Source organism: Camelina sativa, chromosome 15 (assembly GCF_030686135.1).
Source record: "Camelina sativa cultivar CO46 ecotype springtype chromosome 15, ASM3068613v1".
Taxonomy (NCBI): Eukaryota; Viridiplantae; Streptophyta; class Magnoliopsida; order Brassicales; family Brassicaceae; genus Camelina; species Camelina sativa.
The window spans coordinates 28,290,481-28,304,087 of NC_141894.1; the positions used below are offsets into that span (position 1 = coordinate 28,290,481).

Consider the following 13,607-nt stretch of genomic DNA (forward strand, 5'->3'; position numbering starts at 1 on the left):
ACGGGGCTCGACCCCTAGAGAGATAACTTTTACTCTACGCCGTTTTTGAGCACTTGTAAGCTTGGGCGAAGATCTCTAATCCTTTCTAACCTTTTGGAGAAGAATTCTGAACCCTTTTTATCTCTTTTTGCAATTCAAACATGTTTCCTTCATATTTGATTTGTGATTGTTTCTGTTCGATGTCTGAGTAATCTCTCTATTGGGTTTTGGGTTTCAAAAAGGGGGTTTTATGATTTATTGATTTAGGTTGTTAGATTTGGGATTGATCTCTTGTGTTCTTCATCTATTGTTGTTCTTATTGCTTAAACTAGATTAGCTACCTAGTTTATGATCTTAGGTTTAATTCATCTAGGCATCAAAAGTGTTGTTGAATTGCTTGAAAAGAACATAGGTGAGCAAGGTGATCCTCGACCAATGACAGTTGAAGTTGGGGCACCTTGTGAACAAATCGGACTAGAACTCAATGCTTGCTAGGATTGTTTAGATCCAAACGACGGTTTAGGGTTCATTCGATTTCTTGCTTAGATAATTAACACTACGACAGTAGGTTAGATTTATATTTGAGATCCGAGTTCAAGAACGGTTCCTAAAGTTATCCCAATCCATCACCCAAATTTGTAGTCATAACCCTTGATTGATTCCCTGTGCCAAATACTTTCTTTAAATTTACAAACTCTTATTTATTTTCTGTTTTAATTCTGTTACTTGCAAAACAAACTTCCTCTTTGCTTTAGCTACACTCGGTCTATATAACTTCATAGTGTATCGTTTGGTCTCTGTGGATTCGACCCTGAAGTACTACGACGACACCACTAGATCGTGGTTGAGTGTCCTTTGGGTTATTGATTTAACTCTAGATCAATTTGGCGCCGTTGCCGGGGACCAAAAACGTGGCCTTTGAAATTTTAGATTCACGTTTAGTCTAAGGTTTCTTTATTTTTAGTTACTAACGAGTTCTTGCAACTTTATTTCTTGGTTTCAGGTGTATGCATACAAGGAGCAGCAAGAAAACTGATCTGCGCATACTAGGGAACAAGGAATTAGCACAGCTCGAACGCGAGAACCGGAAAGCAAAAGCACAGACCAATTCTATGGCTGACGGAGAGAACACAGGGGCTAATCCGCCCAACCCTCAGCTTGGCGTTATCCAACAACAGCAGAGGCAGGACCAGCAAGAGCGAGCCGAACTGAACCCACCTCCGAGGCAAGCCACCTTGAGGGATGAAGATGCTCAAAATAGGCTGTTTGCGAATCGATCTGCGATTCAACCTCCCGCTCCTGCAAGGCAAGACTATGAGATCAAACATAGTCTAATCAATCTGGTTCAGAACCACGTGTTCCATGGCTTGCCATCGGAAAGTCCTCTAGATCACATCGAGGCTTTTGAGAGGCTGACCAGTACGACGAGGTCTAATGGTGTACCCTATGACTATCTAATGCTGACTCTATTCCAGTTCTCTTTGGCGGATAAAGCACTTAGATGGCTGAACTTGTTGGATGCTGGATCACTCACCACTTGGGCGCAATGTAGAGCTGCTTTCCTGAATCACTTCTACACCAAGTCACGCTCAGCCAAGCTGCGAAGCAAGATCACTACATTCTCGCAGGGAGGCATGGAGTCATTTTATGAAGCATGGGAAAGGTTCAAGGAGTATCTTCGAGATTGCCCTCACCACGGCTACACTCAAGAGAATCTGATGAACATTTTCTATGGGGGCATCGAGCAGAAGTACCAGATGGCATTGGACACGGCCAGCAAAAGAGACTTCTCCACCAACACCGCAAATGAAGCCAATGCACTGATTGAGAATCTTGCAGCCAGCAACAGCAACCACGGCACAGACTATGATCGCACGGTTAGGGTGAATTCCGTAGAGACTGATGCTATTAAGGATCTCACAGCAAAGGTGAATCTCCTGCTGAAAAGGGATCACCAAAGTGTCAACTTGTGCGAGGAACAACCTGGAGGATATGCAGATTTTGGAGCTGAGACATACCAAGAGGGTACGGAGGAAGTAAACTATATGGGAGGACAAGGGAACTTCCAAAATCGAGGTTTTAACCAGAATTTTAGGAATCATCCTAATCTGTCCTATAGAAGCAATAACGTTGAGAATCCTCAGGATCAGGTCTACCCACCGCGACCTCAGCAGAACAACTTTGCACAGGGCTTCCAGAACAAGGGTACGGGTTTTGGAGGATCCAATTTCCAACAAAAACCCCAGGTCAACAACTTCGCGCAAGGGTATCAACCGGTTGCACCGCAGGCAGCAGTCTCACAGGAGAGCAAACTTGAACAGATGATGCATGCTCTGATGGAGAACCAGAAGAAAAATGCCACTGAAGTGACTGTCAAGATCGACAACATGTATTCTGAGCTGAATGGGAGAATCGAATCGTTAAACTCTCACATGAGAGTGTTGGAAAACCAAGTGGCACAATCCGCAGCTAGAGTCAAGGCACCTCCAGGGACACTTCCAGGGAAAAACGAGGCTAATCCAAAAGAATACGTGAATGTCGTCACCCTTCGAAGCGGCAAGGAGCTTCCGGAACCACAACAGAAAGCAGGGAACGACAAATCCAGCGATCGGACTGACCAGTCTAAAACGCAGGATCAGGAAGGCAACCATGACGAAGCTCTCAACGACATTCCTGATGATGTTGTTAAAAATGGATCAACAGTCCCTGAAGAAAAGCAACCCAGTGGATCGCAGCAACCCTTCACACCCAGACTACCTTTCCCTACTCGCCGCAAATCAAAGATTCAAGAGCGAGAATATGAGAAGCTGAAGTCAGTAGTAGGGGAGCTTCAGGTTAGACTCCCTTTCATCGAAGCAGTAAGGATGGTTCCAGCTCTTAAGAAGTATATGAAGGAAATTCTAACCAACAAACTCAGTCTGGAGAAAGGAGTGATGTACCTCACACAAGAGTGCAGTTCTCTGCTTCAAAATCGAATGCCTGAAAAATGTGGGGATCCGGGACCGTTTACCTTGCCTTGCACGATAGGAGATCTCAAGTTCAGCAAATGCCTTTGCGACCTGGGAGCGAGCGTGAGCCTTATGCCACTCAGTGTTGCGATGCGACTTGGCCTCTACACCTTCAACCGACCTAAGTCACCCTCGTCCTTGCTGATCGTTCCACTCGACGCCCAGAAGGAGTGTTGGAGAACCTACCAGTGCAAATTGGGAACTGCTACATTCCCACTGATTTCATAGTTCTGAAACTTGACGAGGAATCCCAAGAACCGATCCTACTTGGAAGACCTTTCTTGGCCACAGCTGGTGCGATGATAAACGTCAAGGAGGGGAAGATCGATTTACACATGGATGATCTGATTTTGAGATTCAATTTGGAAAAAGCAGCTAAGAAACCTACGATTGATGGTCAAACCTTCTGGGTTGATACAATAGGCGAAATAGCTGATGAGATCTATGATGAAGTGTGTACAAGTGATCATCTGGCTGTAGCACTCACCAAGACGGAACCAGAGCTGGGATATCTCTCTGAGGAGACTGAGAGCTTGGCCAGGACACTCGATGCTGCAGCAGCTCTGAAACATGAAGTCTTATTCATCAATCTGCAACCTGGACTGACTGATCCAACTCCTCCTGTGGAAGCATCCGATAAAGGCGACGAATTGACCATTCCAGGCGACAGATCGGCTGATCCCGAAATTTGCCCTGGGACAAAATCAAATCAGGAGGATTGGAGCGAACTCAAGGCTCCAAAGTTGGATTTAAAGCCACTCCCAGAAGGGCTAAGGTACGCGTATCTCGGACCTAACTCCACATATCCGGTTATCATTAATTCTAACCTGAACAATGTTGAAACCGCACTCTTGCTCTGCGAGTTAAGAAAATATAGGAAGGCTTTGGGCTATTCCTTAGATGACATTTCAGGTATATCACCAGAGTTGTGCTCACATCGGATTCACCTCGAAGATCCATCTAAGTCTTCCATCGAACACCAAAGGAGGCTAAATCCGAACCTCAAAGAAGTGGTGAAGAAGGAGATCCTCAAACTGTTGGGAGCCGCAGTTATTTTCCCAATCTCTGACAACACTTGGGTGAGCCCAGTCCATGTAGTACCGAAGAAAAGAGGGGTGACAGTAGTTGCAAATGAGAAAAACGAGTTGATCCCCACTAGGACAGTAACAGGGCATCGCATGTGTATCGACTACCGCAAGCTCAATGCAGCCACAAGGAAGGACCACTTCCCTCTTCCATTCATTGAGCAAATGCTTGAGCGTTTAGCGAACCACCCTTACTACTGTTTTTTGGATGGTTACTCTGGTTTCTTCCAAATTCCGATTCACCCGGATGATCAGGAGAAGACCACTTTCACTTGTCCCTATGGCACATTCACTTACCGATGAATGCCGTTTGGGTTGTGCAACGCCCCAGCCACCTTCCAGCGCTGCATGATGTCGATCTTCTCCGACTTGATTGAGGAAATTATGGAAGTATTTATGGATGATTTTTTGGTGTATGGCTCATCTTTCTCCTCCTGTTTATCCAGCTTGTGCAAAGTGCTTCAACGCTGTGTGGATAAACACCTTGTGCTGAATTGGGAAAAATGCCATTTCATGGTCACTAATGGGATTGTTCTTGGCCATCGAATTTCTGAGAAAGGGATAGAAGTCGACAAAGCCAAGATAGAGGTCATGTCAAGTCTGCAACCTCCGAAAACCGTTAAAGATATTTGCAGTTTCCTTGGCCATGCTGGGTTTTATCGAAGGTTTATAAAGGATTTCTCCAAAATAGCCAGACCACTCACTCAGCTGCTGTGCAAAGACATCTCTTTTGAGTTTACTGCAGATTGTTTGGAGGCTTTCCTAACGATCAAACAAGCTCTGATCTCAGCTCCAATAGTTCAACCACCCGATTGGGATCTGCCATTCGAAGTTATGTGCGATGCAAGTGATTTTTCTGTGGGAGCGGTTCTGGGACAACGCAAGGATGGTAAGTTGCATGTTGTTTACTATGCTAGCAGGACACTCGATGGAACACAGACCAAGTACGCCACAACAGAAAAGGAATTACTCCCCATAGTCTTTGCTTTTGAAAAATTCAGATCCTATCTGGTTGGATCCAAGGTTATTGTGCACACAGATCACACCGCACTGCGCTACTTGTTAACTAAGAAAGATGCTAAACCGAGATTGCTGCGATGGATACTACTACTGCAGGAGTTCGATCTTGAGATAAGAGACAAGAAGGGGGTTGAGAATGGGGTTGCAGACCACCTTTCTAGGTTGAGAATCGATGAAGAGATCCCCATAGATGACCGACTCCCTGAGGAGAATGTGTATGTGGTTGCAGCCTTCCTCGACTGCTACAAGGAGAAAGCCGATGTTAAGGTACTTCAACAAACAGTTAACGATTCGCCATGGTATGCCGATATCGCAAACTATTTGTGTGCTGCAGAAGAGCCTCCGAACTTCAATGGGTATGCTAAGAAAAAGTTCCTTAGGGTTGTGCAACGCTACTTCTGGGATGAGCCTTTTCTCTACAAGCATTGTGCTGATGGCCTCTACAGGAGATGTGTTCCAGAATCAGAGGTACAAGGAATTCTTTTTCACTGCCACGGTTCAACCTACGCTGGTCACTTCGCTACCTTCAAAACCGCGACAAAGGTACTTCAAGCAGGCCTCAGGTGGCCTACTTTATTTCGAGATGCACACGACTTTGTCTCCCAGTGCGACTCTTGCCAACGACGTGGGAACATCAGCAAACGGAATGAGATGCCACAAAACTTTATCTTGGAAATCGAGGTGTTCGACTGTTGGGGAATCGACTTCATGGGGCCTTTTCCACCCTCTTATGGCAATCTCTAAATACTTGTTGCAGTGGATTACGTTTCCAAATGGGTTGAAGCTGTCGAAAGTCCTACTAATGATTCGAAGGTGGTTCTCAAGATGTTCAAGCACATAATTTTTCCATGGTTTGGTGTTCCTAGAGTGGTAATAAGCGAATGGGGCACTCACTTTATCAACAAGCTTTTTGCAAACCTTTTGCGAAAACATGGCGTGACACACAAGGTTGCTACCCCTTACCACCCACAGACCAGTGGGCAAGTCGAGATTTCTAATCGAGAAATCAAGAGCATCTTGGAGAAAACAGTCAACTCAACCAGAAAGGATTGGTCCTTAAAACTCGATGAAGCGTTATGGGCATATCGGACTGCTTACAAAACACCCATCGGCACCACCCCTTTTCGGCTGGTTTATGGGAAATCATGTCACTTTCCTGTTGAGTTTGAGTATCATTCCTTATGGGTGACCAAGCAGATGAACTTCAACGTCAAGACCGCAGCAGAAAGACGCCTTATTCAGCTGAATGAGCTTGATGAGATCCGCATGGATGCTTATGAGAACACCAAGATATACAAGGAAAGGACCAAAGCCTTACACGACAAGAAGATTATCCCCAGGGATTTTGCTGCGAACGATTTGGTCCTTCTTTTCAACTCAAGGCTGAAGATATTTCCTGGGAAGCTGTGTTCCCGTTGGTCCGGGCCTTTTCGAATCAAGGAAGTCATGCCTTATGGTGCTGTTGTACTTTGGGACCAAGAGGGCAAAGAATTCACTGTCAATGGTCAGCGTCTTAAACCGTACCTAGCGGAGTATGAACCAATTGAGACTTCCCTCCCTCTGGAGGAACCACAAGCTGCTTAAGCAGCAAGAAAAGTCAGGCTCGAGACTATAAACAAGCGCTAATGGGAGGCAATCCAAAGGGTTTGCATTTACTTACCCTTCTCTTTTTGGTTTTGTTTTTCTTTGCTTAGGAACTTTGCTATTTTTGTATTCTTTACAGAGTTACTCGAGAATCACGTTTGGTAGTGAGTTTGATTTTTGGAACAGGTTCTAAACGCAGAAGATGCGAAACCCTTTTCAAGGAAAGTTCTGTGGTGGTCAGGATCAGCTAATCTAATTCTGGATTGACTGATCCCCGTTCCAGGTAAGTAAAATCGAGGGACGTAAAAAAAAAACAAAAGAAAGGTAGGAAGGAAGAAAAATTGGTTTTCGGGTTTATGAACTTAAATTGAACCGGGTTAAACTGGATTCGTGTTCACACCCCATAAAACCTAATTTCTTTTCTTCTTCCTTCCTCCCTCGCCGTCCACAAACTTCATTTCCCTCTCCTTTAAAATCCTCTCTTGTTTGATTCGAATTTTGGGTTTCTTCAACTTGATTTTTCATCCTTTACCCAACCCAACTTTTGTATCAATCATTCAAACAAGGTAAGTGCTTCCTCTCCAAATTTATATTTGTTTCGGCGATTCCAAGGTTTTCACTTCTCAATTTTTGAGATTTATGCTATTCTCTACTCTTCTTTACCATTGATGAGTGCATTCGTGAGATTGATTGTCCTAGATAAATCTTGGAGCTAGATTTAGGTGGCAAAAACTTGAATTTAGCATAGGCTTGTAACATGGATTGATTTAGCTTAGAGAACTTCGATTCTTTCGATTTTTCTAATATATTGGCTATTTCCTTTTTATTGTAGACAATGCCTAAACGAAGCCGTAGCGGTAAAGAGACTGCCACTCCTTCCGAAGAACCGCCAACGAGAGTTTGGAGTGATGAGGATACTAAGGGTTTGAAGCTACTTGGACAATGCAAGATGGAGCCAACTCGTTTTGTCGATCGGGAACTCTTTGAGAAGATGGGTATGCTGTCGGATTTTGATGAGTTGGTGAAAAATATGGGCTTTGGTACTTTCGCTGAACAAGCATGGGACTTGCATGATCGGCTCGCACGAGAGTTCCTCGCCACTGTGCAAGTCGATTCGCCGGGTGGTTCTGATATGATGGCCGAGCAGTGTTCGATCAGCTTCTTCCTACTCCGGAAAAAATATGTCATCTCCATGTTTGATCTATGTGACATCTTCGGTTTCCCCAGAAACACATTATGCACGATGGAGAGGCTCGACAGTAGGACAGAAATTTGGAAGCTTATTGCTGCTGGGCAATATGCTTCTCGAAGCGCAAGACAGTCTCGCATCCGCAACCCCGTCCTCCGAATCACGGCGAAACTCCTGAGTAACACAATTTATGCTAGAGCTGAGACTAGCACATTGCAGTTACCTGAGTTGTGGATGTTTTTCCATGGTCTTCGCAGGTTCCTTCACGCTCCGGATTCCCCTTTGTACCAGCAGACTCATGATGTCAACTTTGGCTTCCTGCTATCTAAGGAGTTTGAGCAGGTTCGGAGGAGCATGGCTCATGCTAAGAACAAGAGAGTTCTCATCGGCAGTTTGGTGACCCCTATCATTGAGTATTGCGGTGTTGTTTTACCACCGCACGCTAAGGTGTCACAGCAAAAGTTGCTTGACCTTAAGTACATGTTTACTAGTGAGATTTTGGTGAGACACAACTTCTGCTATCGCTTCCAGACCAAGACCGGTCAGCTTCGTTATATGCTGATCCCTATGCCTTTCGTCACCTCCCTCCGCAAGGTTCAGAACATCGATTTTGATCCTCCTGTTGACATCCTTATGGATATTGACGATGTTCTTTTGGGAGAGGAGCGAGAGCCTGCAGCCCTCCAATCCCGTAGCCGCCCACAACCAGCCGGGGCATCTACCTCATCGCAGCCATCTCAGCCCCTTCCACCGTTTCCTCCTTTCGATGTGAACCAGTTTCTTGCTGCACCACCTAAGGAGCCAGCTCGCACCGAGTTTGAGAGATGGGTCTACGACACTCAGCGGAAGAACAACATGCTACTCACTCGATTGGCTACTTGGCTCCAGAGTCTCGCACCATCCTGTTTCGCACCGCCTCCAGCCGCTCACATCGATACTGACGACGAGGAGGACGCAGCTACTGAGCCTCTTGGGTCTGACCATTCCGCGACGTCCTCACCATCTCAGTAGTTCTGACCAGTAGCTACCCCTTTCCGGGTTACTCTGTTTTCTTTTCTAGGATTTTTATTTTTATCTTTTGATTTTTATTGTCGGAGGTTTCTTTTTCCTCAGGTTTGCTTTCACACCGGGACAGTGTGAAGTAAGTCCGGGGGAGGGATGTCTCCTAGTTACTAATGACGTTTTCTTTGGTTGTTTCTTTTGATTTTCCTTTTATTTGAGTCAGTTTGTCGTGTCTAAAAAAAACGAAAAATTGGGAAACTATGATCGTTTCTAGGAATCTTTTGCTTTGAACTAACACTCTTATGATTACTTTTGTACCTCTGATTTGGAATGAAGCTTGGAATGAACATGAGCAGTCTCAACTCGCCCCAAACGACACTCGCCAAGGAGAACACTAAGTTGAACCAAAAGTTGTCTCTAGCTTTAACAGGACTTAACCGGGTTTAATTTCTTACCTTGGGGCTTGGTATACATCAGATAAGACTCCTGCCGTCAAGCCTTACAAGACGTGCATCTCCTCACAAAGTATGCTTCCCCTCTCTCTTCCCTTCAATACTCAATAAAAAAAAAAGAGAAGAAGAAAGAAGAAAAGGATATAGGTAATAAAAGAAGTGAACCAAGGGTTGTGCGTAAACCCGTGCATCTTTCGGAACTCATGGACACCTGTCCGCAAGAAAAGAGCAAAGGATTGATAAAAAAAATAAAATGATACCCTAGAAAATTAGGGAAAAATCAATCCTTTGGAAGTGAGAAAAGAGAGAGGAAAGGAAGCATAAGAGGAGGTCTTGGGCGATAAGAGGTTGAAGGAGTCAACAGTTCAATGATCGATACTCCCATGGTAAGACCGCACCTTTTCACTAATCTGATGTAGAGAGACAACGATGGGGAGACTGAAGGTTCTCTAAGGCTGTGGAGTTTAGAGTAGGGAGTGTTGATCCTAATCATGGGCAGAGTACAAAAAGTAGTTCTTAATTTGATGTGATGAAGAGTGTAAAGAAGAGGTTTCCAAGAATATGTGAGTTTCCATTTTCAAGCATTTTCTCTGTTCCTGAGTTTTTGTCTGTTCTTGCTTGAGGACAAGCAAAGATTCAAGTCCGGGGGAATTGATGTGTCTGCATTTTATAGGGTTTTAACTATAGTTTTTAGGATTGTTTTGAGTCTTTTCCTAGGTCCAAGTGTGCTTTTAGAGTCCTTTTAGTCCTTTGTGAGTCTTTACAGGTTCTAGGTGACTTTGGAAGGAATCTGAGCGTTTTGGGGGTGAAAATATGCATCTGGAGCTAAATTGGTTGAAGACTGATCGAGCTAGAAGGCAGATGGAGTAAGAGCAGAAATACGTTCCGGATCGACTGATCCTTTCGGGATCGACCAGTCCCCATCCCCGATGCAATCTTTCCTTTTTTGGTTTAAACCGACTTTTTAGGGATTTATTTTACTATTTAACCACGGGGCTCGACCCCTAGAGAGATAACTTTTACTCTACGCAGTTTTTGAGCACTTGTAAGCTTGGGAGAAGATCTCTAATCCTTTCTAACCTTTTGGAGAAGAATTCTGAACCCTTTTTCTCTTTTTGCAATTCAAACATGTTTCCTTCATATTTGATTTGTGATTGTTTCTGTTCCATGTCTGAGTAATCTCTCTGTTGGGTTTCGGGTTTCAAAAAGGGGGTTTTATGATTTATTGATTTAGGTTGTTAGATTTGGGATTGATCTCTTGTGTTCTTCATCTATTGTTGTTCTTATTGCTTAAACTAGATTAGCTACCTAGTTTATGATCTTAGGCTTAATTCATCTAGGCATCAAAAGTGTTGTTGAATTGCTTGAAAAGAACATAGGTGAGCAAGGTGATCCTCAATGCTTGCTAGGATTGTTTAGATCCAAACGACGGTTTAGGGTTGAAACAACCCTTCTTTTTCTTTTTTTTTATACCTTAATTTACTAGTGGTCCCATACCCACTAACATCCTAACAACAATCAATAACCGCGGATAACCAAATAAATCAATTTCCATTAAACCAAAAGAATACCATCAACAATAATCCAATAACCAATAACGAAATAGCAAAGTTCCAACATCCTACAACGCTCTATCAACTCAATACTAGCAACCTAACAAAATCTAGACCACAATCAATCAAGCCTCTAGAACATCCTCCTCCTCATCGCCTTTGATTCCACGATCACACTTTGCCTTTACCTGCACCACAAACACATATTGCAATGCATGAGTATTTTATAAACACTCAGTAAGGCAATCCTCCCATCTACTGGGCTATACACACAAGCAATAGAGACATCTCTAACCATCAAACAACATTCAACAATCAACAATAACAAACCAGGACTCCGCATCGACCGACACCAGATGGAGGTTGCGTCGACCAACGCAAGATCTGCGTCGACCGATGCAAGATATGCATCGACCGATGCATGCTCGACATAACACGAAAACCCTAAAGTTTACACGCCGTCCTCGCATCTGCATCGACCGATGCAACGCCGAGCATCATTTTCCTCCGAAGCTTCTCACCGGATCTTCGTTCCTGCAACCACGAAACTCGATCCCAAGCCACAAGAAAGCTCCCTAACGTCCCAAATAACAATCTAACCAGCCTAACAACACATAATAAGCAAATTAGAGAGATCTCTAGCTTAGATAAGCCATGGTCATGCACTTACCTTTGCCACAGAATAATCTGAACCTAACACAAGGAAGAAAACGCTTCTAGGAAGCTCCTACAACGATCTCAGCTACAGATCTCTCCAGGAACGGCCTCAAATCTCCCAAATCACCAAGAACACCCAAGAACTCTTTCTTTCTCTTTCGTTTCTCTCAAAAGCGGCTAAACACGCGAATGAGACAAAACTCACGAGTTAAGGGTTTCCTTCACCCAAAATGCAGCGTTTGACTTAAGTCAAAATGCACAAACTCAACCTTGCATCGACCGATGCATACTTTGCATCGACCGATGCAACTCCCAAACCGGGATTCCAGTTCACGGATGTTACAATTCTCTCCCACCAATAAGGATTCGTCCTCGAATCCCGCAGCCCGTCCATCCGTCAAGTCCCTCCATGCCACCGTCAACACGGCCCGCATGTCCTCCGACCGGACTAACACCATCAGCCAAGGTTTCCCGTGCACTATCGCAACAGCCCACACACCTCCGACTGAACCATGAGGTCTCCCTCTAGCAAATATACTCGCATCAAAGACACTATTTTCTCACAACTCAGTGCTTCCCCCGTCCGTGGTCGCAACCAACGAATCATGCCGGCTCGCTATCAGGCCAACCGCCTTAAGCTACGGCATCCAGGAAGTCACTCACACCCACTCCCCCCTGCTCTCGGGTCGCAACCCTCGAGACATACCGGCTCACTGCCAAGCCTCGGCTCACAGCTACGGTATCCAGGGAGTCCCAAATATCCCGCTCTTGGGTCGTCACCCTCGAGCGCGCTCTCGGATCGTCATCCGAAGCATCATACCACTCCCATTCTCTGGTCACAAAGTCCATCGAGCTTTTGGTATCACATGAGTTGGGCCCACACGGCCTTGAGCAAAAACAAATCTGATGCCATCGAGTATCTCTCGGCTAGATCTACCTCAACACTTCCCACAAAAATTCCCTTTTAGAAACTTTCTAATTCTGGAAACTTTCCTTTTGTGGAAACTTCCTATTTATGGAAACTTTCCAAAAATAGAAACCCGAGCTATTTCTCTTTTCTCATGACAACAACAGTCAAATATAAAGAAAAATAATCATCTTATTAACCTCAAAAACAAAAAGTCATAATCGTTACAAACTCAACGAAATTACATCAGAAAAAGCAAAAATACAACAACCGGAGCCATCAACCCGCATCCCGAGCACCACCTCATCTTGATACTTAGTCGCACAACCAACCACCCCTAAGCGACAAAATATCAAGAGAGATGGGCTGGAATACTCCGTACCCGCTCCAGCCACGGACTACAACTCGGACCCGGCTAGACAAGCTCAAGTTGCGGTCTGCTTCTCAAACCACTTCTTAAACCTTGCCTTCATCCTCGCCTCGGGCTCCCAAGTCTGCTCCTCTACTCCGTCACAGTCCCACAAGACTCTCATCAAAGGGATCTTCTTCTTCCGAAGTTCCTTGACTCCCCTCTCGAGCACCCTCAATGGTCTCGCCTCTAAAGTCATGTTAGGCTGAAGATCTTCAGGAATCTTAGCCAACAACTGATCCCCCTCGTGAAGACACTTCCTCAGCATCGACACATGAAATACCTTGTGGAATGCACGCATAACCTCAAGCAACTCCAACCGGTATGCCACTGGTCCCACCCGCTCAACCACTCTGAACGGACCCATGTACCTCAGACTCAACTTAGTCTCTGTCAGTGACCTGTTCGGACCCCGCAACATGGCCATCTTGAGATACACTCTATCCCCAACCTGAAACTCAAGATCCTTTCTCCTCCTATCAGCATAACTCTTCTGCCGATCCTGAGCCTCCTTCATGTTCAGCCTCAGAACCCGGATCTTCTCCGAGGTCTCCTGAACAAAATCTGCACCAAATATGCTCCTCTCCCCCACCTGAGTCCAACATAACGGTGTACGACACGGCCTCCCATACAAAGCATCATAAGGAGCCATCCCAATGCTAGTCTGGTAGCTGTTGTTATAAGCAAACTCCACCAAGCTCAAGTGATCTGCCCAATGACCACCCCAATCTAGAACACACATCCTCAATAAATCCTCCAAAA

At 44.9% G+C, this 13,607-nt stretch overlaps 1 protein-coding gene and 1 non-coding gene across 2 annotated transcripts; one reads left to right on the plus strand and one right to left on the minus strand.

Moving 5' to 3' along the window:
* Positions 1-986: 986 nt before the first annotated feature.
* LOC147927242 (uncharacterized) lies at positions 987-3,215 on the plus strand. The gene has a single exon (XM_087487368.1). It carries the CDS (start codon positions 987-989, stop codon positions 3,213-3,215), a length of 2,229 nt encoding a protein of 742 aa, XP_087343494.1.
* Positions 1,575-1,681, minus strand: LOC147927243 (small nucleolar RNA R71). Its single transcript, XR_015583203.1, has one exon. It is a non-coding gene; the product is annotated as a small nucleolar RNA R71 (small nucleolar RNA).
* Positions 3,216-13,607: the final 10,392 nt, after the last annotated feature.